This window comes from Mercenaria mercenaria, chromosome 7, assembly GCF_021730395.1.
Source record: "Mercenaria mercenaria strain notata chromosome 7, MADL_Memer_1, whole genome shotgun sequence".
NCBI classification, from domain to species: Eukaryota; Metazoa; Mollusca; class Bivalvia; order Venerida; family Veneridae; genus Mercenaria; species Mercenaria mercenaria.
In genome coordinates this window covers 33,466,018-33,493,889 of record NC_069367.1, presented here as the reverse complement: position 1 = coordinate 33,493,889, position 27,872 = coordinate 33,466,018, and the positions used below count along the sequence as shown (strand labels likewise).

Sequence of the window (27,872 nt, the reverse complement as noted above, 5' to 3'; positions counted from 1 at the left end):
TATAATAATGAACTTGTCCATCTTTCAATTTGGACAGTACTATTAACTGTTAAAAGGGGTGCTAACCAAAACGATACTGACTGAATGGCGAACAGTGCAGACCATAATCAGACTAATCTTGGTCTGCACTAGTCGCAAAGGCAGAATCACTTGCCACCAGCAGGCTATGGGTTAAAGGCATCACCAAGTTAATGTTTAATAAGAGACCTATGGTTATGATATATTTTATGTGCATTATAGAAAAAAAGAAGTTTTATATGGTGTTGTGTTTGTCCATATGTCTGTCATGTTTTTGTGCCTGTGCCCCCCCCTCCCCCCCCCCCCGAGTGGTAGGGGCATATAAATTTGCTCTTGTCCATCCGAAGTTCGTGACACACCTAGCTCAAAAAGTATTTGATATAAATTGATGAAACTTTGCATGAGTCTTTATCATGATATGAACTTACGCACCTCCTATTTTTCGTTTGGCCCCGCCCCCTAATTTTAGAGTTATGGCCCCTGAAATAGTCAAAAATGCACATTCTCACCTTGTGACATGCCTAGCTCAAAAAGCATTTAATATAGATTCATGAAACCTTGCATGAGTCTTAATCATGATATGAACTTGCGCACCTCCTATTTTTCATCTGGGTCCGCCCCCTATTTCTAGAGTTATGGCCCCTGAAATAGTGAAAAATGCACATTTTCACCTTGTGACACGCCTAGCTCAAAAAGTATTGGATATAAATTGATGAAACCTTGCATGAGTCTTTATCATGATATGAACTTACGCACCTCCTATTTTTTGTCTGGCTCCGCCCCCTATTTTTAGAATTATGGCCCCTGAAGTCAAAAATGCACATTTTCACCTTGTGACACGCCTAGCTCAAAAAGTATTTGATATAGATTCATGAAACCTTGCATGAGTCTTAATCATGATATGAACTTGCGCATCTCCTATTTTTAATCTGGGTCTGCGCACTATTTCTAGAGTTATGGCCCTCGAAATGGTTAAAAATGCACCATTTCACGCCTAGCTCAAAAAGTATTCGACATAAATTGATGAAACATTGCATGAGTCTTTATCATGATATGAACTTTTGCACCTACTATTTTTTATATGGGTCTCCCCCCTATTTCCAGAGTTATGGCCCCTGAAATAGTAAAAAAATGCACATTTTCACCTAATTATGTGCCTCAGATAGTATTTAATGTAAATTCATGAAACCTTGATTGAGTCTTTATCATAATGTGACCTTGCACACTTGGCATTCTTCTTGAGAATTTTAGCATTTATTACAGAGTTATGGCTTTTGAAATAGCCAAAATAGTGGATTTTTTGTTTGTGATGCTCATAGCTCAAAAAGTATATGGTATAGAATAATGAATCCTTTTCATATTTTTTTTTAGGCTATACCCCATTAAGACTGCAAACATTCGATTTATTTCCCCTTATTTGTGACAAATGTACCAGTGGGGGGGAGGGGGGGGGGGTGCACACCCTGTGTCCTACAGACACATTCTAGTTTAATTAAGGAAAGTTGTTATATCCTAATGTTTACTACATGACAAATAAAGAACAAAAATTTAGGAACAAAGTACATTTGGAAGCATTTTTTATTAGAACAAACAATAATGGAATGATGGAATGTCATATATGAATCTGAATCACATTTATCTGATACTTCTAAAATATTTCACATTATATTCCAGAGCTTCCTCATAGTTCTTCACTAAAATATCAGCATATTTCAGTAAACTTGCGTTTGATACATACTTCCCACAATGCATTTCAGTATCTAATGCTGTTGTGCATTTCCTGTTGTGGTGAATCAGAGCTGTTTTAACAGGCACATGTATAATATCAAGTTTTGTTGAAGAATTTACCAACTTTGAAACATGATGAACGCCGATGTGTTCAATATAGGCCGGCTTCACAATTACTTTCGTTCTCACAGAGCTTACTATTGCATTCCTATAAATATTTTTCAAGAGAGACAACTTATGTTGGCTTGTTTTAATGCCATCATTGATTTTAATGTCAGATTCAAAGAAAGCACTTTTAAACATGAAGGCAGCTATGTTTCTAGGTTTGCCTTTTGTGTAAGCTTGCTCCAGTCTTTCTAACATTGATAGCCAGTCTGAATCTGTATAAGGAACTATAACCTCATCAAGGTCAATAAAAGCAGTAAAGTCAAAATTCCCTATGCTTCTATATAAACAGTCTTGTTGTGCTGCACTTTGACCATGGTACCAGATATTCATGGAGTCTTGAAGTCCGCTGGGTAAGTGCCAGTCAATAGGTGTAACTATACCCTGAGATTGATAATAATCTAACATCCTCCCAATGTCGGAGGAAACGCGCATTTTGTAGAAAAATATTTGACTGGCACCAAGAATTTTATGAATTTCAACAAACTGTATAAACTCGGAAAGTTTAATGTTTCCGAACAATGGTGGTACACACACTGAAATGCTGGGAAGTTTACTGTTTCTAGTTCTTCGTAACTCTTCACGATTTTGGACTATTTTGAAATCTAGTTGTTTCCCTTGATGTGTCTGTGATTTATCAATCTTTCGAATTTCTTTCAAATCAGTATCATTTGGAGAAGTTTCCAAGAAATGTTTGGCATCACTTGTGTGCCAATTCTCCGAGGTGAATTTTTTTAGATTGTCTACATTATGATATATTGTTGACTTCCAAAGTGACATTCCCAGCGGAATTATTTCCACGGTAACTAATGCACTTGTCACCTTTGAAAAATGATCCTCATGAGTGAGTAAACTTTGCAAATAAACTGTCTTTGGTGGTTTATTACCAATCGTATGAGGGACGTTACAGGTGTACATAACACCTCCAAACGGTTTACCATGATTATCACTTAGTACTTGTCTTGTCGCTTGAACCCATTGACTGGCCCTTGTTTTAGAAAATCTGCACTCCAGACTGGCTCTTGATTGAAGTTTTGATATAGTTACAATCCGTAAAACTGGATTTTGATTACCTAGAATTTCCCTATTATCGTAAAATGCTGAAAATGCAAAAATGTCATCACCAACTTGATGGAAGGCGCTTGTGTCTTTAATTCGGAATGTTGTACCTGCTCCAATCTTGTAATATTTATCCCACATTTGAGAGAGAAGTTTTCTTTTCCTCTGTAGTCTGTTAATCAGATTTGTAGAATTTTTACTTTTTGTCCATTTCAGGGTATCAGTTGTGACTGTACTTATTTTCTCACCAGTTTCATTTATTTCATTTTCATCTTCTTTAATAGTAGTATATATGTTGAATTTCTTTTCTAAATTATTGAAGGTATTGCTGTCTTCAGTTGGTAATTGGTTTGAATAGTTCTCATTTGACTGTTTTACAAAATGAAGAATCTTTGTTCCGCAGAAAATAACAATTGTTAGAAAAGTGTACTTGAAAATATTTCCCATTATCAAAGCTTTCCTTTATAAGATTCATAAAATTCTTGGTTCCTGTAATTTCTGCTGGATTATGTGGATTTGTTTCTTTGTATTAGCCTACTTTTCAAGATTTAGATGGATGAATTTTCCAGTACTTTCAGACAGAAATTTTGATTAAATATTGAACAGGAGGCAGTGTCACAAACAGTATAGTTTTTGGGAAGTTACACAAGTTTTCAATATGTCTCATTGCATCTCTTTTTCAGTCATTTTCATGAAATTGTGTTCATTTTCTTCTCCATGTTTAAGCTCCTGATAGATTTTTTCACCAAGCCAATTGCTTATTTTTCACATTATTCTTTTTTCCCCCAATAGATCCCTTTCTTATATTAATGCCTTTGCTTGCTAGGGCTGATCTCTCTCCTTGTTAAAATCCAAAAAGTTCACAGTTGTTACATAAATATATGTGCAAAGTACATTATGTTTCATCATTAACACTGATGACAGTACTCCATGCTTTTCAACATTTTCAAGTTAATCTACAACCATAATTCAGTGCATGTCCAAATTGTTCCTGTCTAGCATGAGTGGTCAGAGAGACCTGAACCTGTTCTGTTTCTGCAGAAGTAATTATCTTAATCAAGGAGGCCAGCATTGTATTTATGATGCACTTTTCTTTTCAGATGAATCTTTCTCAGCTGCACTCTCTCAAAGTTTTCTGAAAGATAAATAAAAGCATTTTTTTTTTCATTTCAAGCGGATGTTGAGGTACTTCATAGAAAAATGAGAAATAACTCAAAATATTGATGGAATTGATGAAAAGATATTTTATGTGCAAAACAAATTGATATTACAAATAACAGACCTGGAATTCAGTCAAAAATCAAAACCTTGAAATTCAACATTCTCAGTCCTGAAATCTCCTTTCCAGGAAAGTGATATAGGGAATTTCTGGTGATCAAAAGCCTGAAATAATGAAATCAGGGCTGGCCCTAAAAGATCCCACACCTGAAATAAATATGTTTTGGTAATGCTGCTTTTTGCCGTTACCTATAACCAATATACATTGCTGCACATAAATTTTGTGAACTGAACAAAAATGATTATTTGTCAGCATTATTATGAATGAAATTATAAAATGATAAAGGACTAGAAACCAGCAATAGACAAAAGTGCTGATTTCAAGAATATTTCAGATGGTTTTCAGGAGCTTAATTAGTTGAGACAGTGCCTTTCTGGGGGCACCTTTCCTCAAGGCAATTTGTCATGGGTCAGTTCTGTTGCACATCTGTTTCATGTGTTACTTGATTAGTTCTGGTAAGAAATACACACTTTCTTTTCCTGCTGAAGTAAAAGACTATTAGTTCAAGCAAAATTCATCTGTGTCATTTTCAGCTTGACTTTTCCAAGAATAGTGAGAGTTATTTTATTTGCTCTTGTGCAGGTGTTAAGGTGTCGGCATCACACTTCATTAAAGTTTTGAGTGCAAGTTCATACCTCTGTAACCACTTGAATGATTGGATTGAAACTTTACACAAGGCTCCTTATTCATCAGACTTTGAAATCACCAAGTTTTATAACTCCTTGTTAAATTTAATTCAAATTATGGCAGTTTTTCAACTTAGAAAATTTGGCTTGCAACTAGCTATTAAGCTGTTATCTCAATAACAACTTTATGTATTGGATTGAAACAATGCTTCCCAGTCATCAGAACTACTGAAGTAGTCTGATCTTGACTTTAATTCAAATAAAGGCCCTTTTTAACATAGAACTTTGTTGAAGTTTTGCATGCAAGTTGTTATGATATCATTGCCTTAATAAATTTAATAAAATGAAAATTTGTTATAAATTGTAATAAAATATCTCAGTTACATAAGTCTTGTCAAGTTATGGCCCTTGTTCAACTTAGAAGCTGTCGAATAGTTGAGCACGCTTTCTTAATGACAGCTCTTGAATGTTCAAATCATTCTGAATGAGATATATACCATTTTTTTGCCAAATTCAGTATTAGTTCAGAAATACTAAATATAAAGCAACATTATACGTGGGAAACAAAAAAAATAGGAGCACCTCATTAGCTCGACTATTCGAAGAATAGGGGAGCTATCCTACTTGCCCCAGGCGTCGGCGTGAGCGTGAGCGTCACACAAATGTTAAAGTTTGCGTACCACCCCAAATATTTTCAAAGTCCATTGAGATATTGCTTTAATATTTTGCATACTTGTTTACCATCATGACCCAGTCTGTAAAAAGGAGGAGGCAACTCTGTCAAGCATTTGACTGAATTATGGCCCCTTTTCGACTTAGAATATGCTTATTGTAATTTTAAAGTTTTACTCATAGCTTATTATATTATACTATCAAGCACTGAGAATAGTCGAGCGCGCTGTCAACTGACAGCTCTTGTTTTATTTGTATTTTTTTCTATTAAATATTAGGAGCCTCCATCGGCGTGTGGTTAAGGGCAAAGACTCCAAATTACTTGCCCTCACCTCTCTGGGTTTGAAACCTCACTTAGGGTTTAGAATTCTTTCCTTTGAGGAAACCATCCAGTTGGTTTAAGGAAGGTAACAATGGTGATTCTACACAGGTGAAAGCTCTTGCCTGGCACAATGTCAGGATGGGCAGGGCTTTCCCATACAATTAAAAGCTGGAAAATTGACATAATTATGTCCTGTTATCATGTTGGGTGGCATTAAACCCAACAAAATATATATAATATAATATAAAACCAAATTTTTCTCCTTGAAATCAAATATTAATACAATAAATACAACAAATATGTTATATACAAGTTTCATTTTTAGAAACTAAAAGCCAAACTATATTCTAATAAACATGATAATTAGTCTTAATTTCGAAAATTAAAATTAACTTGCAATGCATAACAGTTTCAAGTATAATAATTGTGTAGGGTATTTTATGAAACTGTTTGAAAATATTGACAAAATAAAATAGTCCCAACAAAGTGTTAATGAAGATAAATTATATATACCTTATCCATCATATTTCCTGTGTCATACTGACATATACTGTTTTTACAATGTAAATATTTCTAAGAATATTGAAGTATTTCTTCAGATATCTTCCTCCAAATATTCCTCTGCCTATAAACACCAAGTGATGCAGTGTTTTGGATTTGGCTTATCGATTACCGCAAATTTTTATCAGTGGCTTATCAGTTAGGGGAATAAATTACCATAGATACCCTGCCAGCCTCAGTTTCATATTTCAGATAAGGCTTTCTTGTATCTTTGCTTTAGGATATATACTCATAAAGTTTGAGGTCAAGACATTATAAGAAGAAAGAAAAAGATATTTTCCTTTATACTGACTTTTCATTTAGGATCTTTTTTTCCTTGAAGTTATTTCTCAGAAATGTTAAAGAGATTATCTAAAAAATTTATAAAGTGTATTGAATAATATATTTAGCATTTGGATTAGGAATTTTTTATGATAGACTGCAAGTTATATAGGTTTTGATATTACAATTAAGAAACCCTTTTTTGTTCTTGAAATAATCTCTGGCAGAATATGCAAAAATGGCATAAAATGTTACTTGGATATAACTGGGCACCTTAAGTTGAGAAAGCTATAAATTGAGTTCTTCATTACTTACTTTCAATTTCTTTATTGGTTACTACTAAAACATGGACTTTTTTTTCAAATTTTGAAAACATTGAGACATAAATCTGGAGTTATGCCCCTATGAAACATAAAAGAACTCACTCATTGTTTTGAAAATTTTGTTAGGAAACAAGCTCTTATCTTAGATGCAGTGATATGAGCCGTGCCATGAGAAAACCAACATAGTGGGTGTGCGACCAGCATGGATCCAGACCAGCCTGCGCATCCACGCAGTCTGGTCAGGATCCATGCTGTTCGCTTTTAAAGCCTGTTGGAATTGGAGAAACTGTTAGCGAACAGCATGGATCCTGACCAGACTGCGCGGATGTGCAGGCTGGTCTGGATCCATGCTGGTCGCAAAGCCACTATGTTGGTTTTCACATGGCACGGCTCATATGACATTGACCAGTTTGTAAAAATATATTGTTAGCTATATATGATAGATGTTTTAGTATTATTTTTAGAAAGTGTTTTCAAATGAAAAAGACTCAGCAAACACAGTTTTGCTCAGAACATTGATAGATAGATACCTTTATTTCCTCCAGTCATGAACAGCAAAACTTTTCTTTCTCTATCTTCTTTTATGGAGAGCAAAAAAAGTTCAAGTTCCTTTAGACTTTTAATTTTGTATTATAAACAGATATAACTGCTGTACAAAATAGAATTTTATGCATAATTACATGTTCATAAAAAACATTTCTTGTGATACTGTACAAGGTCATGAATTTCAGTTAGTGCCATAAAGGGAGGTAATAAAAACAATTGATTCAGTCTACTATGTTAATCAGCATTTCATTCCAGCCATTAATAACTGTTAGAGAAAATGTGTCTGTGAAATAGGATTTAACAAGAAATTACATGTATAATATTCTATGTTCATAACAAAAAAATTGGCAGTCACTTTATAAACAAATGCATTAAGCTAGGAGTCTTAAAGTAATTATTAAGCAAAGAAGAAAAATAAGTAAAAAACTATTTAAAATCTTCCAAATTGAGTTGCATGCTGATAAGCCATGTTGGCTGTCTTATAGGCAGATATTTACATTCAAAGTGTTGAATGATATTTATTATCAAAAATCTTCTAAGATAAAGTTTTATCAATCTGTGTATCAAAGCTCTGTGGCAATGTGTGTTTTCTATCAAATACCAACAACATTGTATATGATATCAAAAACAGTTGTCAGTCAAAATTAGGATAATATCTGAAAAGGATTTTCAAAATACATGAATTTGATTTGGATGAAAATGTTCCAAATATAAAGATTTATTAAACGAAGAAATTGCTTTTCTTTCAGTTATCTTTTAATAGGAATATACAAGTTAGAATTTTTCAAGAAATCCATTATTTTTTCCAACAAAAAATCAAACTTTCATACCAATTTACAGTAATTTTTCCTAATTTAATAAGTATTTTCTGATGTTTCTTGACTTCAGGTAAATTTTGATGTTTAATATTAATATAATACAATAATTATTCCTTTCATGATATAAGTTGAGGATTTTTTTTAATGCAGACAGAAAGATTTCTCTGCTGTGCAGTAACATTAACAAGTTTATCTGATAGGCCAGCTTCCAAGTATCAAAAGCTTCACATTTTGATGCCTAATTTGAAATCGGCATCTGGATTGGAGCATTTAGATGCTGTTGAAATTCAGTTTTGATCTCTGTTATGTAACACAGCAGGTTGAAATTAGACTGTACGGTAACACCTGTATTACTGGCACCTGTTTGAACCATTTGTTTTTCTTCCCAACTGAAAATCGAAAAAAAAAAGACCTGCCTTTCTTAAATAACAGACACATACTTATGATACTGGTCAGTCTTTCTATGTAGAAATTTATTACAAGCTACTATACTGTGTTTTTTTCCAGAACAATTAAAACCAAGCAAAATTGAAGCCAGTTAGACCTTCAGGGTTGCCACTTACCTTGAAAAGTCAGGGAAAAATGTGTTGGTTTTTTTTTCAAGGTCAGTGAATAGTCAGGGAAATCTTGATAATGGTCAGTGAAAAATGAAATTTTAGAAAAGTCAGGGAAAAATAAAATTCCAGGTCGATGTTTAAAATGTTCAGTGGCTATGTCAGTCTTCAAGCAGTATTTATAAGTATTTCCAAACACATTTTGGTGTAATTGTGTATAAACGTAATTTAAATGTGTTTGAATCAATTTTGTTTATATGTTAACTTTGGAATTTTGATGAAAGTTTGTAATATCTGAAACAAAATGCATATAAAAGGGTTGAGTGGATGGCTGTAGGGGAGGAGGAGGCCGAAAAAAATATGATGGTATTTGTCAGTGAAAAGTATGGTTTAATCAGGGAAGAGTCAGGGAATTTCATTTCCCAACTAAGTGGCAACCCTGAGTCCTTGTATTCCCAACATTTTGCTGATAATCATGTAAAGCTTGGCCATTGAGGCAATTTAAGCAATAGAGTGCTTTACACTGCAATGAAAAGAAAGTGTTAGGTGAGGATTCAGTCCCAGGGCCTCTAATCTAATCTCAGTTGGTGCACCCAAAAATCATTAATGACTGTTGATTATTGATTGATAAGACTGATTTGAAGATTACATTTTTTTATCAGAAAAAATACACAGGTTTCTTAAGTTTCTTAACAGTTATACACTTTTTTCATCATCTAATCTGTTTGAAAATTGATTGTTTGAAGAATTATAGCTTCTCCCAAGACACTGCCAATTAAAGTAGCAATTAAAGCCAATTAGTGTGACTGGCAGCTGACATATTGTTTACTGTAGAAATAATGCTGGAGAGGAGGGGTAGGTATCTCGGCATGTATCATTTGCTACTACTGGGAAAATATTTACACATTATAATGCTGATAAGCCACACAGGTGGAATAATTAGTTCCAATAATGATTTGCAAGTAATTTCTCATGTTAGATACCAAGTGTTTTTGCCATCTTAGCCGGAAATAGAAACACTGGTTTGGTTAACTGCTGGCTGTTACATAACTGAAATACTGTTGAAAAAAAAATGTAAAAATTTAAGCATTTTAAAGTATTTGTTTTTATATTTGAAGGAGCCCTTCTTATTAAAGAAAAAATGTTGGAAAATACTTGTGACACTGTTATCAGAAGTAAATATTTCAGTAAGAGCATGAGCCAGTAAGTTCAGCCATTGCAGTTTTGCAAAAGTGCATGGCCAAGTAGGTACTTATTTTTCAAAGAAAAATATAATAGGTAAATATTTTATAAGACAGTTTGTGGTACAGTAATACTATAAATGTATTTTTTTTCTCAACTTATTGTATGAGGCTTGAATATAGTGAAGCGATGTACTAAAAGTAATATTTTACCTTTTGTGAAAATTTTTTTTTGGTCATTATTATTCATAATCAGGTTCACTTAGGAATTTTCACAGGTGTGAATTTTTTAACCAGTTACGTACAGAAATATAACTGGTTTGTATGCATTGAAAACCCTTTGGAATGGGAGTAACCTGCATGAAGCTGCTGGATTAACTAGTGAAATAAAAGCAATGCAGAACACTATTAAAATGTTGTTTTTCCATGCTGATGATAAAAAGCAATTCAGAAAATCTTATTTTAGATTACATGCATTCTTGTGCACTGTAATGATATAGGATAAGTTGTAAATTTCAAAGTGAAGTAACATAATTTTTTTTTTATGTTTCACTTAAAGCTTAAATATGCATTAGACAGTTTTTTCCCCTCTCTCAGAAATCCAGTTTGAAGATAAGTATCAAATTGTGTTTTAAGTTCTTGGAAATTTCAAGAAGTCCAGGTTTTTTTGGTCTCGAGATATCAGATAGCATGGCAGGTTTTTAAGTTCTTTCAAAGAAATCAAAGCAATTTTTTGCCTAGAAAATGATGCCAGATTTAGTCAGTATTTCTGGCATTAAACAGAGTTTTTGTTGTCATTTTCTAGCACTAAATAGACATAAAATAATGTATATCCTTCCAATACAATAAACAGATTATTTATCATTGAAGTGTTTATGAGCTGCTCTCAACAGCTGTAGCCAATTAAAGGGAAGTAACTGATACAGGATTGATCCTGGGCAAGATATATTGTATTTCAGGATGCCTGTTTCTAATCATGATAATGTTTGTGTAGTCTTTGTTATTTAGAAAGTTGCATTTATTCAAAATATGTATCTGTGCAGAAATTTGTTTTCTAGACAAGTGCTCTTTTTATATGTCGTGCTCGCTGCTGTTTGCCATTTTGCTTTATTTAAGTTTTAAAGAAAAAAGTCACTGAATTTTACCACTTTAATATTATGTCTTATTGGGGAAAAAAGTGTAAGCCTAATCTCTGGATTTTGTCACTTTATTAATGTTCACAAGTGCTACTTTTTGTCTGTTCATGTAGTAGTGGCAAAAAAATACTATAGCTTCATCTCAGGATTTTGCTTGGTATTGCAAAAATTGCTTGAATCATCCCTCATTGCCAGTTCAATGTAAAAAAAAAAGGAGCTATAATAGCCTTTGCCCTGGATTTTGCCACTATATGTATTAATGGCAGAAAAAGCTAACTTTTTATTTATGTTTAATGATCTAAATCGTAAAGATCACTTTCAAGTTATAGCATATTTGTTTGCCACAGTATAGCAGATTTTAGTTGTAGACAGATTGGAAGAAACATTTGCGAAGAGAATGATGCTGATGTTTGTCTTAGATCTCATGTGTTTTTATTTCAGTCTGTAACTAATGAGGATGTCACTCAGGAGGAGTTAGGCGGGGCTAAAACACACACCACTATATCAGGTCAGTAACCAAATTAAGAATTCATATATCTTTTAGCACTTCTTAAACAGCAGCTGCTAAATATAAGTGGGTTTATGCTGTATATGCCCCATTTGTTTCTTCTGGGCTTTCACCAAACATGGTTTGCCAGACCGTCTTTCTCTCTTTGTAGTGTTTCCATTTCACATCATAAAGGAGCTACCAAACTAAGAAAAAGATAGAAAAAACATTCAATAACATTCGAGCAAGTGAAGTTTGGCTGTATTTAATGAGATACTCTAAAGTTACTTTAACCTTTAAGAAGTTCTGCCCTTGCGACCAGTGCAGACCACGAAAATGCAGGCTGATCATGGTCTGCACTGTTCACTCTTCAGTCAGTAAATTTTCAGTGAACACCCCTTCGAATAATAAATGGTACAGCCCAGATTGAATGATGGACCAGTCCCATTTTAGAAATTTAGCAAGCTAAGGGTTAAATTAGATACTCTAAAGTTACTTTAACTTTTTCATTGGTCAGGTGTGGCCCATAGAGCCTTTGAGAATGACGTGGATGGCTTGCTGCAGGTGAGGGAATTCTTTGACTTCCTGCCGTTAAGCAACCAAGATCCTGCGCCAATCAGAGAATGCTATGACCCTTGGTATGTATAGTAGTTAACAAAGAATAATGTTCATGTTGAGAAAAATGAAATGAGATAGCACAGTAGTAAACAAAAGAACATTTTTGGGGGGGTTGTCAAACTTAATCTAATACCTTCTGAGAGGTTGTTCTTAAATATCAGAATTTAATTTGATGTTTGAACTTACTGCAACAGAGATTTTGTGGCCCCAAAAATATAGTCTTGTTTTCTTGATAGGAGAAAGGGGAACACTTAGATTTCCCCTTGTCAAAAAATATGCTTAAAGGGTCTAAAAATTTGTTACGTATATCTCAAAAAGAATTGACGTAAAATCAAGAAATATTAGGGAAGCATTATCTAGTGTGTGAAGTTTTGTTTGGGATTTCACTCTGCCAGATCAGGTTATGAGCCTTAACTTAAAAATATGCATAAAGGCCCTTAAAAGTTTTGTCGCATATATCTGGAAAAAAAAATTTGACCTAGAGACGTGAAACTTGTAGGAGTATTATTCAGCATGTGAAGTTTTGCACCTGTGGTTTTGTTTGAGATTTCACTCAGCTAGGCTGGAGTTATGGCCCTTGGACTGTCAAAAATTATCTTAAAGAGTCAAAATGTTTGTGTGACCTATACAAATGTATCTCAAAAAAGTATATGATGTAGAATCATGAAATGTGAGGGAATTGTTATACCGATATAGCATGTGCACTGTATGGGATTTCATTCTGCCAGATCAGAGTTACGGGCCTTGACTTAGTCAAATATATGCATTACAGATATAAAAGTTTGTGTTGCACTTATCTAAAATAATACTTGACTTGGAGTCATGAAAATTTATAGGAATGTATTTCAGCATGAGAAGCTGTGCACATGGAGTTTTTTTTTTTTTTATTTAGTTCCTCCTACTTCACGCCACTCCTCAGTTTCTTTTTTTCTTGTGTTTGTTTCATCTTGCGTTTCTTAATGACAACCCATCCGTCCATCACTAATAACTCATACCTACAACCCATTTACTCAAGTCTTGTATTGTTATCAAGTAACATATGACAGAACAGAGACAGGAAGTGAAGGGGCACCGGTGTCTTATCAGCACACATCTAATTGTGAATTAAAGTAGTGGGCTGTTAATGGCAGTAGGTAATTTATTTACCATAACTTATTTTTGTATAGCATTTTGGCCTTCTGCTGACCATAATGTAGCTCATACAGGTCTCCTGGCTTTCCATTCACACTGGAGAGTACTGATGTTTTATATATAGAATATGTATTTTAACAGAAATTTGCACTTGTCATTAGGGATCTGCTTCCTTAAAATTATGCAAAATAAGATAAATTCAGGTGATAGCTTTGTAATTTTATTTTTGGGTAATAACCATTTAAAGACCCACCACAACCTTGTGACCTACTTTTTCCTCCCACATAAACTTCGTGCAAATCATGCTTACAAGACGACAGGTGAACAATTTAGGCCCTTCATGAATTAAAATTATAACTATCTTACACGGTAGAAACAAAGTGTGGTCTAAACTTACCTTAATACATCAAGTACTGTGCATACTACTACATTAATTTAATAATATATTTAGACAATGTCATTAAACGCATTGTCTTGGCTTTATATATGGCACTGTCAATTTGTAACTAGATACCTGTTATTTCTCATTTTCTTCATGCAAAGCATGTATAATTACCATCATAGAAATACAAAAGAATATACCAGTAGTTATTTTGTGGTACCTCCTTAAGTCTATGTCGTGATATATCAGTTGATAAACACTTGTACAAAACTAGTTCACAATTAGTTAGACACATAACTATGATTTATTAAATCAAAGTTCTTTGACAGGAATTTTTGCCCCGCTAAATTACATCATGGCTGTGTGAATTGATTTTGTCATCGGACCGTTTTAGAAATTCTTTGCACAAAGATATCTTCAATATCTGCTCCTTGGGTTTCAAGCTCTTCCATGTCAGGTAGAACCATTTTGTACAGCTGGTTTGTTATTTTCGTGTATTCCAAATGTTCTGAAAGTTTTTGGCGATGTTCTTGTTCAAGCATGTTTGGTCGACGAAGTTCCGCACGTATTGATCGACGTATTAGGAGAAGTTTTTCCATTTGATTTCGCCTTTCAGAGTTGTTTAATACTAGCTCGGGATAATGTAATAATTTCATCGACACGTCACGAATTTCATCAATCCGCATTACTACATTAGCTTTTTCAGATATCAAATCCTTAAGTATGTTCGATAAATCATTCCGTTGATATTTGTCAAGTTTTTCTGTCAACAGATTTCTGTTTCGTATCATGTAACTTGGTAGAAAGTTATCATCAATGCATGTCTTCAGAAATTTTAAAGAATTAAGTGTTAATTGGAGTAGATTATTTTCAGTAAAAGTATGTGTTCTTTCAAAAATCCAGAAAGCCACGTTTTTCATGATGTAAGATGTTATCGTCTTAGTATTTAATAATTTCAATAAATGACGAGCTAATTTTTTCAGAAGAACAACTACTTTTAATTGCACTTCATTTAAACTTCTCATTAACAGAAGTTCCGCTTTTGCGAAGCCGATTCTCCATTCTTGGAACTGATGGTCACTGGTTTTGTTGCCAACTGGCACAACGTCTCCTTCTAATTCTGCCATCTTCCTTATGACCTCTTTTGTTGGCCATTCAGTCAGTCTTTTCTGAATGACCCATTTTGTCAGATATTCTTTAGCATCCCAGTCAAAAGCGTAAACGTTATCTCTACAAACGTAGGGATTTGCAGCAGGGGTTGAGGGACCCTTCCTGCCGGTACATTGAAACCCTTTATCTTTCATAATTACCTGAACGTGTTTTTGTATAACATTTATAAAAAAATCGCTGGAGATATATTTTTCCGCTTTTTCCGATTTGAATAACGAATCTTGAATTTTGTCTTTGAAACTTTGACTGTCAAATCTTGCTAATTTTAGTTTTGTGTACCCTGCTGGTGTATTTGTCATGTCAGTTTCAAAAACAGTCATCATTTTTGTATTCCTGTATTTTACTGGCTCACTTGTGCAGATAACTGTCAAAACTAGAAACAGATGATCAGTGTCGCTTTCAAAGTAAAGTGTTGTACCCTCCCCGTTACCTCCTGTAGTTACACGATGTGCCGATATTCCATCTGAATTGTATCTGTTGTAAAGTTTGTCTGATTCTTCAAACTTAAATTGTCGATGTTTTATCATTTCAAAACTATAACCCATATTGTCTAATGCTTTAGACAAATGTTTCGAAGACGTAGCCATACATTCCATGACTGTTGTTTTATTCTTTGAAGGTCAGCGTAGAATTTCACAACATCCCCTTTTGACTCTACGTGTGAATTAGTCACTGTTCAATTATTTGTGGTTTAAATGAAATTTCTGCTGTGTACTTGGTACCATATTTTTAAGTCAATCTTTAAGCATTTCTGTAAATTATCTATTTTCCAAAAACTAACATGCAGCGTACTACAAAAGCATTTAAAGTGTGTTTTAAAATTTCAAGCAATAATATTTTATAACCAAGCTGCTGCATTTGCATGAGTGAGAAAAATCTGATAATGATATATGATCAGCAAAGTTGTACCAAGTGTTTGAGGAAATGCATATCAATTACAGTATATGATTATATAAATAGAACCAACTCATTTAATAGCATTAAAAATAGACAGTTTAGAGGTCACCTGCCTCGAATATCACTTTGGGGGTGCAAGCTTTCCAAATCTTTCTAATGACAAATTGATTTAGTATGACCCAGCCAGCAGACAGCAAACATTTCACTGAAAATGCATTATTTATGGTTACTGAAAGTTTGTCCTAAATAAATCCTTAGGTTTTCAGGCCTTGTAAATAAAAATGTTGGACAGTCTATAATATGGAAAAGGAGTGGAAAGAAATTGAGTGGTCAGATTCCCTTCAGTGATTGCCTCCCCTTGCAGTGCATTAATATATGATTGTGATGTTGAAAATCTTCATTCATTCTGCTACAATGTTTTTAGCTCACCTGAGCCAAATGTTCAAGGTGAGTTGTTAGTATAGGTGGATGGTCTGGTGTCTGTCTTTGACAGTTTTCACATAAATATCTTCTCCTCGAAAATACTCATCTGAATTGCACCAAACTTGGTCTGTAGCATCATGGCAAGGTCTCAACATGATTCGAAGGTTTCTGCTTAACCCCTTCTAGGGGCCACTAGAGCTAAAAATATTAAAACCTTTTAAGAACTTCTCATAAACCACTTGATGGATTTTCATCAAACCTGGTTAAAGTATTTTAAGATCCTCTCCAAAAATTCCTTTTACCCCAAACAATTTTTAGCGGAAACAGAGTTGCCCTTGTCTTGCCTTCTGTTAGACTGCCCATCAGTCTGACTTTATGTCATGCACATCTCAAAAAGTTTTTGACCATGAGTTATCAGACCTCACAGGATTGTTATCTAGCATGTGAAGTTGTGCATCAGGGGGTTTAATTTGGCTCTCACACAGCCATACCAGAGTTATGGCCCTTGACTTAGTCAAAAATAAGCATAAAAGAGCCCAAGTTTGTGTCACTTATATCTCTAAAAGGATTTGCCCCAGTATTATGAAACATTACAGGAATATTATTCAGCATTTGAGGTTGTGTACCTAATGTTTTGTTAGAGATATCACTGAGCCAGACTAGAGTTATGGCCCTTGAAGTAGTCAAAAATATGCATAAACAGACATAAAAGTTTTGTCACACATCTCAAAAAGTATTTGACCTAGGATCAAGAAACATCATACGAATATTACTCAGCACTTGACGTTGTGCACCTTTGATTTTTTCCAGATTTCTATTAGTCAGAAGCTAGTTATGGCCCTTGATTGTCAAAAATATGCATAATTGGGATACAAGTTTGTGTTGCATGTATCTCAAAAAGTATCTGACTTAGTGTCTTAAAACTCTACTAGGAGATTGTTATATAGCATGTGAAGTTTTGCACCTGGTAATATGATTTCACTCAACCAAACTGGAGTAATATTGGTCCTTGACTTAGTGAAAAATATGTACAAGCATTTAAAAGGTTGTGTTGCATATATCTAAAAGAATGTTTCACCAATGATACCATGTAGGAATATTATCCAGGATGTGAATCTGTGCACCTGATTTTTTTGTTCACTTTGCAAGACCAGAGTAATGGCCCTTGAAATAGTCAGAAATAAAAATTTGTGTCCATGTATCTCAAAATGTACTTGACCTAGAGTCATTAAACATTTAGTGGGTTGTTTTGTAGGGTGTTTTGTAGGATGTGAAGTTGTACACCTGATGTTCTCTTTGGGATTTCACTCAGTTAGGCCAGAGTTCTGGTCCTTCACTAAGTGAAAAACAAGTTCTTAAAAGTTTGTGTTGCAAACATCTTAAAAAATATTTCACATATAGTCATAAAACCATGTGCAGTGACAGGAGTGGGGGCACTTGTGTCCTATGGACACACATCTTGTTTTCTTTGAAATACCAATCTATCACTGAATATAATACCACTAAATTCTGTTCTATAATTAGCGGTTTAACCTTGAAATATAATTGTGTATTTAATTTTTGACTGATATAACGACAAATTTGATTTGTATCAAGTTTATCCTGGAGTGTTTTTTTCCTGAAACATTTATTAATACAAACCCTTATCATGCACCACAATACAAAAATATTTGAAGGATGTTTGTATTTTTTCAGGCATGTCAGATAACCTTGATATTGTACAAGTGCGTTTGTTGTTAAATACGCTTTCATATTAAAAAGTGAATTACTTTATAGTGGTCATTTATACAAATAGACCCAACTCACATTATATATTTTTAACTTTTTGAAAATTTAAAACATTCTCAGTCTGCATTTCTAGCAATAAATACAAAAGTAAACCTGTCTGTTTTATTTTGCTTTCTTGAAAGTGATTTTAGTCATTGTTTATTTGTTAAAATTATCTTGCTCAATTGTTAATTTTTCCCACAGTAGAAGGGTAGAACTGTTGAGCTCTAGATAGTGAAAGAAGAGTCCTTACTAGCCAGAATGTGATAGTTAAAGTAGTTCTAAATGTTTGATACAAAAATTGTTCTACAATGTAGAATTTTATAAAATTATATTTCATCAACAACAAAAAAGATTGGATCGTGTGCCAGATTTATTTTGTTTTTAGCTCACCTGTCACAAAGTGACAAAGAGAGCTTTTGTGATCGCGCGGTGTCCGTCGTCCGTCGTCCGTCCGTGCGTCCGTAAACTTTTGCTTGTGACCACTCTAGAGGTCACATTTTTCATGGGATCTTTATGAAAGTTGGTCAGAATGTTCATCTTGATGATATCTAGGTCAAGTTCGAAACTGGGTCACGTGCCATCAAAAACTAGGTCAGTAGGTCTAAAAATAGAAAAACCTTGTGACCTCTCTAGAGGCCATATATTCATAAGATCTTCATGAAAATTGGTCAGAATGTTCAACTTGATGATATCTAGGTCAAGTTCGAAACTGGGTCACGTGGGTTCAAAAACTAGGTCAGTAGGTCTAAAAATAGAAAAACCTTGTGACCTCTCTAGAGGCCATATTTTTCATGAGATCTTCATGAATATTGGTCAGAATGTTTACCTTGATGATATCTAGGTCAAGTTCGAAACTGGGTCACGTAGGGTCAAAAACTAGGTCAGTAGGTCTAAAAATAGAAAAACCTTGTGACCTCTCTAGAGGCCATATTTTTCATGAGATCTGCATGAGTATTGGTCAGAATGTTTACCTTGATGATATCTAGGTCAAGTTCGAAACTGGGTCACGTAGGGTCAAAAACTAGGTCAGTAGGTCTAAAAATAGAAAAACCTTGTGACCTCTCTAGAGGCCATATTTCTCAATGGATCTTCATGAAAATTGGTCAGAGTGTTCACCTTGATGATATCTAGGTCAAGTTCGAAACTGGGTCACGTGGGGTTAAAAACTAGGTCAGTAGATCTAAAAATAGAAAAACCTTGTGACCTCTCTAGAGGCCATATTTCTCAATGGATCTGTATGAAAATTGGTCAGAATGTTCACCTTAATGATATCTAGGCCAAGTTCGAAACTGGGTCATGTGGGGTCAAAAACTAGGTCAGTAGATCTAAAAATAGAAAAACCTTGTGACCTCTCTAGAGGCCATATTTCTCAATGGATCTTCATGAAAATTGGTCAGAATGTTCACCTTGATGATATCTAGGCCAAGTTCGAAACTGGGTCACGTGCGGTCAAAAACTAGGTCAGTAGGTCTAAAAATAGGAAAACCTTGTGACCTCTCTAGAGGCGATATTTTTCAATGGATCTTCATGAAAATTGGTCAGAGTGTTTACCTTGAAGATATCTAGGTCAATTTCGAAACTGGGTCATGTGGGATTAAAAACTAGGTCAGTAGATCTAAAAATAGAAAAACCTTGTGACCTCTCTAGAGGCCATATTTTTCATGAGATCTTCATGATTATTGGTCAGAATGTTCATCTTGATGATATCTAAGTCAAGTTCGAAACTGGGTCACGTGGGGTTAAAAACTAGGTCAGTAGGTCTAAAAATAGAAAAAACCTTGTGACCTCTCTAGAGGCCATATTTCTCAACGGATCTTCATGAAAATTGGTGAGAATGTTCAGCTTGATGATATCTAGGTCAGGTTTGTAACTGGGTCATGTGCGGTCAAAAACTAGGTCAGTAGGTCGAAAAATAGAAAAACCTTGTGACCTCTCTAGAGGCCATATTTTTCACGAGATCTTCATGAAAATTGGTGAGAATGTTCACCTTGATGATATCTAGGTCAAGTTTAAAAGTGGGTCACGTGCCTTCAAAAACTAGGCCATTAGGTCAAATAATAGAAAAACCTTGTGACCTCTCTAGAGGCCATATTTTTCAATGGATCTTCATAAAAATTGGTCAGAATTTTTTATCTTGATGATATCTAGGTCACATGTGCTCAAAAACTAGGTCACTATGTCAAATAATGACATCATACTCAGTTCAACACTGGGTCATGTGGGGATAGGTGAGCGATTCAGGACCATCATGGTCCTCTTGTTGTTGGGTTTAACGTCGCACCTACACAGTTATTAGTCATATGACTACTTTCCAGATTCGATGGTGGAGGAAGACCCCAGGTGTCCTTCTGTGCATTATTAGCTCGACTATTCATAGAATAGTGAGCTATTGCACTCGCCCATGCGTCGGCGTCCGCGTCCGCGTCCCGATTTTGGTTAAGGTTTTGTATGTAAGCTGGTATCTCAGTAACCACTTGTGGGAATGGATTGAAACTTCACACACTTATTCACTGTGACAAACTGACTTACATTGCACAGGTTCCATAACTCTATTTTGCTTTTTTACAAAATTATGCCCCTTTTTTCGACTTAGAAATTTTTGGTTAAGGTTTTGTATGTAAGCTGGTAACTCAGTAACCACTTGTGGGAATGGATTGAAACTTCACACACTTATTCACTGTGATGAACTGATCTACATTGCACAGGTTCCATAACTCTATTTTGCTTTTTTACAAAATTAGCCCCTTTTTCGACTTAGAAATTTTTGGTTAAGGTTTTGTATGTAAGCTGGTATCTCAGTACTTACTAATGGGAATGGATTGAAACTTCACATACTTGTTCACTATCATGATCTGACATGCACTAAGCAAGTCCCATAACTCTACTCTCTTTTTTTTCAAAATTATGCCCCTTTTTCGACTTAGCAGTTTTTGTTAAATTTTTGTATGTAATCTGATATCTCAATATCCACTAATTGGAATGGATTGAAACTTCACACACTTGTTCACTGTCATGATCTAACATGCACTGTGAAGGTCGCATAACTCTACTTGCATTTTTACAAAATTATGCCCCTTTGACTTAGCAGTTTTTGTTAAGTTTTTTGTATGTAAGCTGTATCTCAGTATCCACAAATTGGAAAGGATTGAAACTTCACACACTTGTTCACTGTCATGATATGACATGCAGTACAGAGGTTCAATACCTCTACTTTGCATTTTACAAAGTTATGCCCCTTTTTCAACTTTTGTATTCATTCAATTGACAAGGCTGTTGAATAGTCGAGCGTTGCTGTCCTCCGACAGCTCTTGTTTTATCATGGGCAGGTACCTGGGTAGAACAACCAGCCTTCAGTAAGCCAGATGGATGGCTTCCTCACATGAAGAATTCAACACCCTGAGGGAGGCGGGAACCCACATAGGTGAGGGGCAAGTGATTTGAAATCGGCTACCTTAACCACTCGGCCGTGGAAGCCCCCTGGTTTATTTTGTTAGATGATTTTGAAATCATTGGTCGTCCTGTCAATAACTATAACTATAATATACAATATATGTCAATAAATAATTTTCAGGGACAGAGATGTACCCGGGCTTGATACAGTTGTTCCCCTGGAGACAACTGCTGCGTATGACATTAAAGATGTTATGACAAGTGTAGCAGACGACAGCCATTTCTTTGAGATTATGCCAAACTATGCCAAAAATATAGTGGTAGGGTTCTCACGTATGAATGGTCGCACTGTCGGTATGGTAGGGAACCAGCCTAAAGTGGCAGCAGGTATTATGTGGAAAATTTTCACCATTTATCAAATGGAGAAACACTGATATATATCATGCTATTGATTGTATAGTTTTTGAACAGTTTGCTCAGATCTTTTTAGCTTTAACGGACAATGTCCTTTCCAGATTTCTGACTGGCTGTAGTTACTGTAGTATATATTTGAATAAAAATGCATAATTTAACAATGTTTACCCAGATCAGAACTTGGGAAGTATCAATCAGTGAATGATTCTGGTAAACTTGCTGAGGTTTAAATTTGAAATGAAAAAAAAAATACAGGTAGATAGTTGAAGTTTCATATGTTAAATTTCTCTCACTCACCAAGTACAAAATGAATTTGCTTGTATAGGGTAAATTGTAGTAGAAATTAATATTAATCTTTAGCCTGCTGGCGGCAAGTGATTCTGCTTTTGCGACTAGTTCATACCAAGATCAGCCTGCACATCCATTCTGTTCGCTAATCAGTCAGTATATTTTCAGTGAACATCCCTTTGAATAATGAGTGATACTGCCCAAATTGAACGACATACCAGTTCATTTTAGAAATTTGGCAGGGTAAAGGTTAATTATTTTAATATTTCAGGCTGCCTTGATATTAATGCTTCAGTGAAGGGTGCACGTTTTGTGAGGTTCTGTGACAGCTTCAACATACCTATAGTTACATTCGTGGATGTTCCAGGATTCTTACCAGGTATTCCAATCAAATATGCCTACATATAATACAAAAATCTTTCACTGGTTGAAGGTGCGGTGTGAAATATCTGGCTAAAGGGTTACTGTTTAGGTGGGAACAAGGCTCTGACGAATTACAGCAAAAGCAGTTACCGAAAAGCCAGATACTGCACCTTCTACCAGTGATAGATTCTTTATCTTGCATACTGTATTCTCCAAATAATAGAACAAATAAAATGACTCGTTTTCATTTAAGTTCTTTGTTATTATAGTAGCATATGAATTTACACATTTATTAATAAATTAATGCACAAGAGTCTTGTTACATCACAGGGTGTGAGAGGAGTTTTTATGGTGTTTAGGCTAGGTTTGACTTAACCTTAAATTCTCTATTTAGAAGTTTTTCTTAAAGGAAGTAATTCAGTAAGACTTGATGTAATAAGGTCTGATATTGTTGATGTGTCTCAAATGGATAAGGAATGTACTTGAGTTATGCAGAGGTTTTGATTGATCCAATAAAAGAACCTATTAAGAAAATGTCTGGGAAGCAAATGAATAAGCGAGGCCACGATACTCAAGCAAGCGGTGTTTAACTCTTAGCCTGCTGGCGGCAGATGATTCTGCCTTTGCGACCAGTGCAGACCAAGATCAGCCTGCACATCCGTGCAGTCTGATCATGGTCTGCACTGTTCGCTATTCAGTCAGTAAATTTTCAGTGAAAACCCCTTTGAGTAATAAGTGGTACTGTCCAAATTGAAAGATGGACCAGCCCATTATAGAAATATAGCAGGTTAAGGGTTAACTGCTCTTTACTGACTGGTAAATTATTTACCACAGCTCTCTGTACAAGACAATTTGTCATTTTAACTTCAGGAACTAGCCAAGAGTATGGCGGTATTATTCGACATGGAGCCAAGCTTTTGTTTGCTTATGCAGAAGCCACTGTACCTAAAATCACAGTCATTACAAGGAAGGTAAACTCAGTATTTATACTATCTTAGCCTTTGGCCACTTCATTTCAATATTTTAAGCTTGACAATTTAAAGAATAGGTAGAGATGTTGCACTCAAACCGTTATGCATCCCGATTGGTTAAGTTTTTTGTGTTGTAACCACTTGTGGGACTTTGTTGAAGTTTCATACATTTGTTCACTGTGATGACATGACATATGGTACACTGCACAGGCTCCAAGACTCTGATTTTCTTTTTAGCTCACCTGTCACAAAGTGACAAGGTGAGCTTTTGTGATCGCGCGGTGTCCGTCGTCCGTCGTCCGTCCGTGCATCAGTGCGTGCGTGCGTCCGTAAACTTTTGCTTGTGACCACTCTAGAGGTCACATTTTTCATGGGATCTTTATGAAAGTTAGTCAGAATGTTCATCTTGATGATATCTAGGTCAAGTTCGAAACTGGGTCACGTGCGGTCAAAAACTAGGTCAGTAGGTCTAAAAATAGAAAAACCTTGTGACCTCTCTAGAGGCCATATATTTTACAAGATCTTCATGAAAATTGGTCAGAATGTTCACCTTGATGATATCTATGTCAAGATTGAAACTGGGTCACGTGCGGTCAAAAACTAGGTCAATAGGTCTAAAAATAGAAAAACCTTGTGACCTCTCTAGAGCCCATATATTTCATAAGATCTTCATGAAAATTGGTCAGAACGTTCATCTTGATGATATCTAGGTCAAGTTCGAAACTGGGTCACGAGCCTTCAAAAACTAGGTCAGTAGGTCAAATGATAGAAAAACCTTGTGACCTCTCTAAAGGCCATATTTTTCATGGGATCTGTATGAAAGTTGGTCTGAATGTTCATCTTGATGATATCTAGGTCAAGTTCGAAACTGGGTCACGTCGGGTCAAAAACTAGGTCAGTAGGTCTAAAAATAGAAAAGCCTTGTGACCTCTCTAGAGGCCATATATTTCATGAGATCTTCATGAAAATTGGTCAGAATGTTCACCTTGATGATATCTAGGTCAAGAACGAAAGTGGGTCATGTGCCTTCAAAAACTAGGTCAGTAGGTCAAATAATAGAAAAACCTTGTGACCTCTCTAAAGGCCATATTTTTCATGGGATCTGTATGAAAGTTGGTCTGAATGTTCATCTTGATGATATCTAGGTCAAGTTCGAAAGTGGATCACGTGCCTTCAAAAACTAGGTCAGTAGGTCAAATAATAGAAAAACCTTGTGACCTCTCTAAAGGCCTTTTTTAATGGGATCTGTATGAAAGTTGGTCTGAATGTTCATCTTGATGATATCTAGGTCAAGTTCGAAACAGGGTCATGTGCAGTCAAAAACTAGGTCAGTAGGTCTAAAAATAGAAAAACCTTGTGACCTCTCTAGAGGCCATACTTTTCAATGGATCTTCATGAAAATTGATCTGAATGTTCACCTTGATGATATCTAGATCAGTTTCGAAACTGGGTCAAGTGCGGTCAAAAACTACGCCAGTAGGTATAAAAATAGAAAAACCTTGTGACCTCTCTAGAGGCCATATTTTTCATGAGATCTTCATGAAAATTAGTGAGAATGTTCACCTTGATGATATCTAGATAAAGTTCAAAACAGGGTCACATACCTTCGAAAACTAGGTCAATAGGTCAAATAATAGAAAAACCTTTTGACCTCTCTAGAGACCATATTTTTCAATGGATCTTCATGAAAATTGGTCAGAATTTTTTCTTGATAATATCTAGGTCAAGTTCAAAACTGGGTCACATGAGCTCAAAAACTAGGTCACTATGTCAAATAATAGAAAAAACAACGTCTTACTCAAAACTGGGTCATGCGGGAAGAGGTGAGTGATTCAGGACCATCATGGTCCTCTTGTTTTACAAAGTTATGCCCTTTTTATATGCCTGTCTCTGAAAGGGCGGGGCGTATTATGTGATCACTCACGGCAGTCAGGCGGGCAGTTGGCGTCCAAAGCATGTCCACTCTCTTAAATTCTAACAGTTTTCATTTGATCTTCACCAAACTTGCTGACAGTGTTTGTGAGCATAATATCTCGTCCAAGATGGATAACCAGCCAAGTTGCCCCAGGCACTCTTGGGTTATGACCCTTGAATTACTCGAAAAAACTGCGAATTTAGCCTTGTCCGCTCTCTAACTCAAACAGTTTTCATCCCATCTTCACCAAACTTGCTGACAATATTTGTGGACATAATATTTTGGCCAAGTTCGATAACCACCCAATCGCCCCAAGCACTCTTGGATTATGGCCCTTGAATGACTCAAAATCTGCAAAATTAGCCTTGTCCATCCAAACAGTTTTGATTTGATTGTCAGCTTCATCCCACATGGAACCTCACAAATACCTTGATTCCTTCTTACTTCTTCTTTGGGTTAACAAGGCATACAACATCAAGATTATTACCCTTATGATATGTAAATGAATATTTAGACGGGCGTATTTTGTGACAGTCTGACATTCTTATTTATATGTAAGCTTCTATCCTAAGTAACACCTTGTTCCAAAAACATGGCCTCTAGTTAGAGCTTGGTCACTTCTTTCTTTTTGTGGAGTGGGAATTTTAAAAGTCTGCTTGTCTCGGAAACTGTTGGTCGATTTAAAAATAAACTCGCACATTATGTTCTTTTGGGTGTCTTGTGTACAAGAGAGTACAGATTTTTCTGATTTGATGAAACAAAAAAAGATTGGGGGGGGGCACGAAACGTGGCTGAAATTAAAGTTTGGTTTTCTTCAAAGAAGTCTTACATATTATATTTCCCTCTTCTTATATGTGGCTAATGTCCATTTTGGCTTCTGTTATTTTGTTTTTACAGGTTTACCTTTGAAGAAAGTTACTTTATTAACCCTTGTTATGCTTGAAAGGATTGATTCTCCCTTTGCAACCAATGTAGATCATGACCAGCCTGCACATCTATGCAGTCTCCTGCACTGTTCGCCATTCGGTCAGTATTCAGCCCTTTTAACAGTTAATAGTACAGCGGGGAGTACTGTCCAAATTAAAAGATGGGTCAAGTTCATTATAGAAATTTAGCAGTGTAAGGCTTAAATACTATTAATGTTTTCAGGCCTATGGTGGTGCATATGATGTAATGAGCTCTAAGCATCTGCGTGGAGATACAAACTATGCTTGGCCTACTGCTGAGGTTGCTGTAATGGGAGCAAAGGTTTGTCACTTAATCTACTTGATTTATTATCATTCATCTCTTGAAATTTCAGAAACTATTTTCATTTGATATTTTTCTGCAGCAACATTACTAGTTTGTTGTCTTGAATTGAAAACATGCAACCAAAATATTAAAAATATTTTGCCTATTTAGTGGTAATGATACGGTACTGTACTCAAAGTTATCCTAGTGTTGTGTTGGAAGAAGTTTCTGGATACAGAATCAGTTTTTACTATGTCTTTAAAATTCTCCATGGAAGATCTACAATAAACAATTTATTGCATATACTTGTAAAATAGACTTCTGTTTAGAAGGCTATTTATTACATTCTGCCAGCAAAGTTTAATTTCGCTGGTGTTAAAAGTTAGTAGTTTCTGTCAAAGGGATATTAATTCATGAATGGAGTTGAAATACCCGTGCGAAAATGGAACAGGAAATCCTGGAATTATCCCAGGAAGTCCCATGACTATCCTGGGATAATTTCCTGAAAGATAATGTCCTGAAAATAACTCAGGAATTCCTGGGATAGTCCTGGGACTTTTCACGCCGTTAAATGGGAATGGAACAATCCCAGGATTTTCCTATGAACAGGAAAAAAACAGGACATCTGAGAATTCCAATCCTGCTATCCTGAAAATCCCAGGAATGTCCTGAGATTTCCTGAAGACAGGACATAAAAAGTATAATATTGTCCTGTTCTCAGGAAATCCCAGGAATTCTTGAAGTCAGGATATCCCAGGACAATTGTCCTGTCTTCAGGAAATCCCAGGAATTCATGATGTCAGGAAATTACAGGACAATTGTCCTGTCTTCGGGAAATCCCAGGAATTCCTGATGACAGGAAATCTCAGGACAATTGTCCTGTCTTCAGGAAACCCCAGAAAATGTAATTGAATACCTTGTAAACATGATTTGAAATTCTCTTTGGCGGGAAATGCAGTTAACAATTTGACCGTTAAAGTTCAATAGTATTTACAGTAAGAATATAAGGATTATCATTTCCTAATATTGAAAAATATTTTGTAGTTAAAAGGCATACATCATGTACATTAAAACAATACAACCTGTCATAGCAGAAATATTAATTTCTTGGCACATCTGAAATCAGCTTAAATATGTGCACTCATGGCAAAAGAACTAGGTGAAAGTACTACTA

At 35.3% G+C, this 27,872-nt stretch overlaps 2 protein-coding genes across 2 annotated transcripts in view; one reads left to right on the top strand and one right to left on the bottom strand.

Annotated features, from left to right (window-relative positions):
• LOC123554473 (propionyl-CoA carboxylase beta chain, mitochondrial-like) overlaps nt 1-27,872 on the top strand; it is a 59,776-nt gene that overhangs the window by 23,867 nt on the left and 8,037 nt on the right. Inside the window, exons 9-14 of the mRNA XM_045344655.2 lie at nt 11,691-11,757; nt 12,254-12,374; nt 21,699-21,904; nt 22,491-22,598; nt 23,453-23,553; nt 26,618-26,716. Of these exons, the coding sequence (XP_045200590.1) occupies nt 11,691-11,757; nt 12,254-12,374; nt 21,699-21,904; nt 22,491-22,598; nt 23,453-23,553; nt 26,618-26,716 (702 nt within the window). The remainder of the gene's footprint in view (nt 1-11,690; nt 11,758-12,253; nt 12,375-21,698; nt 21,905-22,490; nt 22,599-23,452; nt 23,554-26,617; nt 26,717-27,872) is intronic.
• On the bottom strand, nt 1,579-6,714 carry LOC123554474 (uncharacterized). Its single transcript, XM_045344656.2, has 2 exons — nt 6,383-6,714; nt 1,579-4,105 (listed from the first exon to the last, which is right to left on the bottom strand). The coding sequence occupies exon 2, from the start codon at nt 3,415-3,417 to the stop codon at nt 1,654-1,656; it is 1,764 nt and encodes a 587-aa protein (XP_045200591.2). The 5' UTR covers nt 3,418-4,105; nt 6,383-6,714; the 3' UTR covers nt 1,579-1,653.

Bases quoted from the DNA above. Each gene is read 5' to 3' on its own strand.
- LOC123554474 (XM_045344656.2), bottom strand. From the start codon at position 3,417: ATGGGAAATATTTTCAAGTACACTTTTCTAACAATTGTTATTTTCTGC.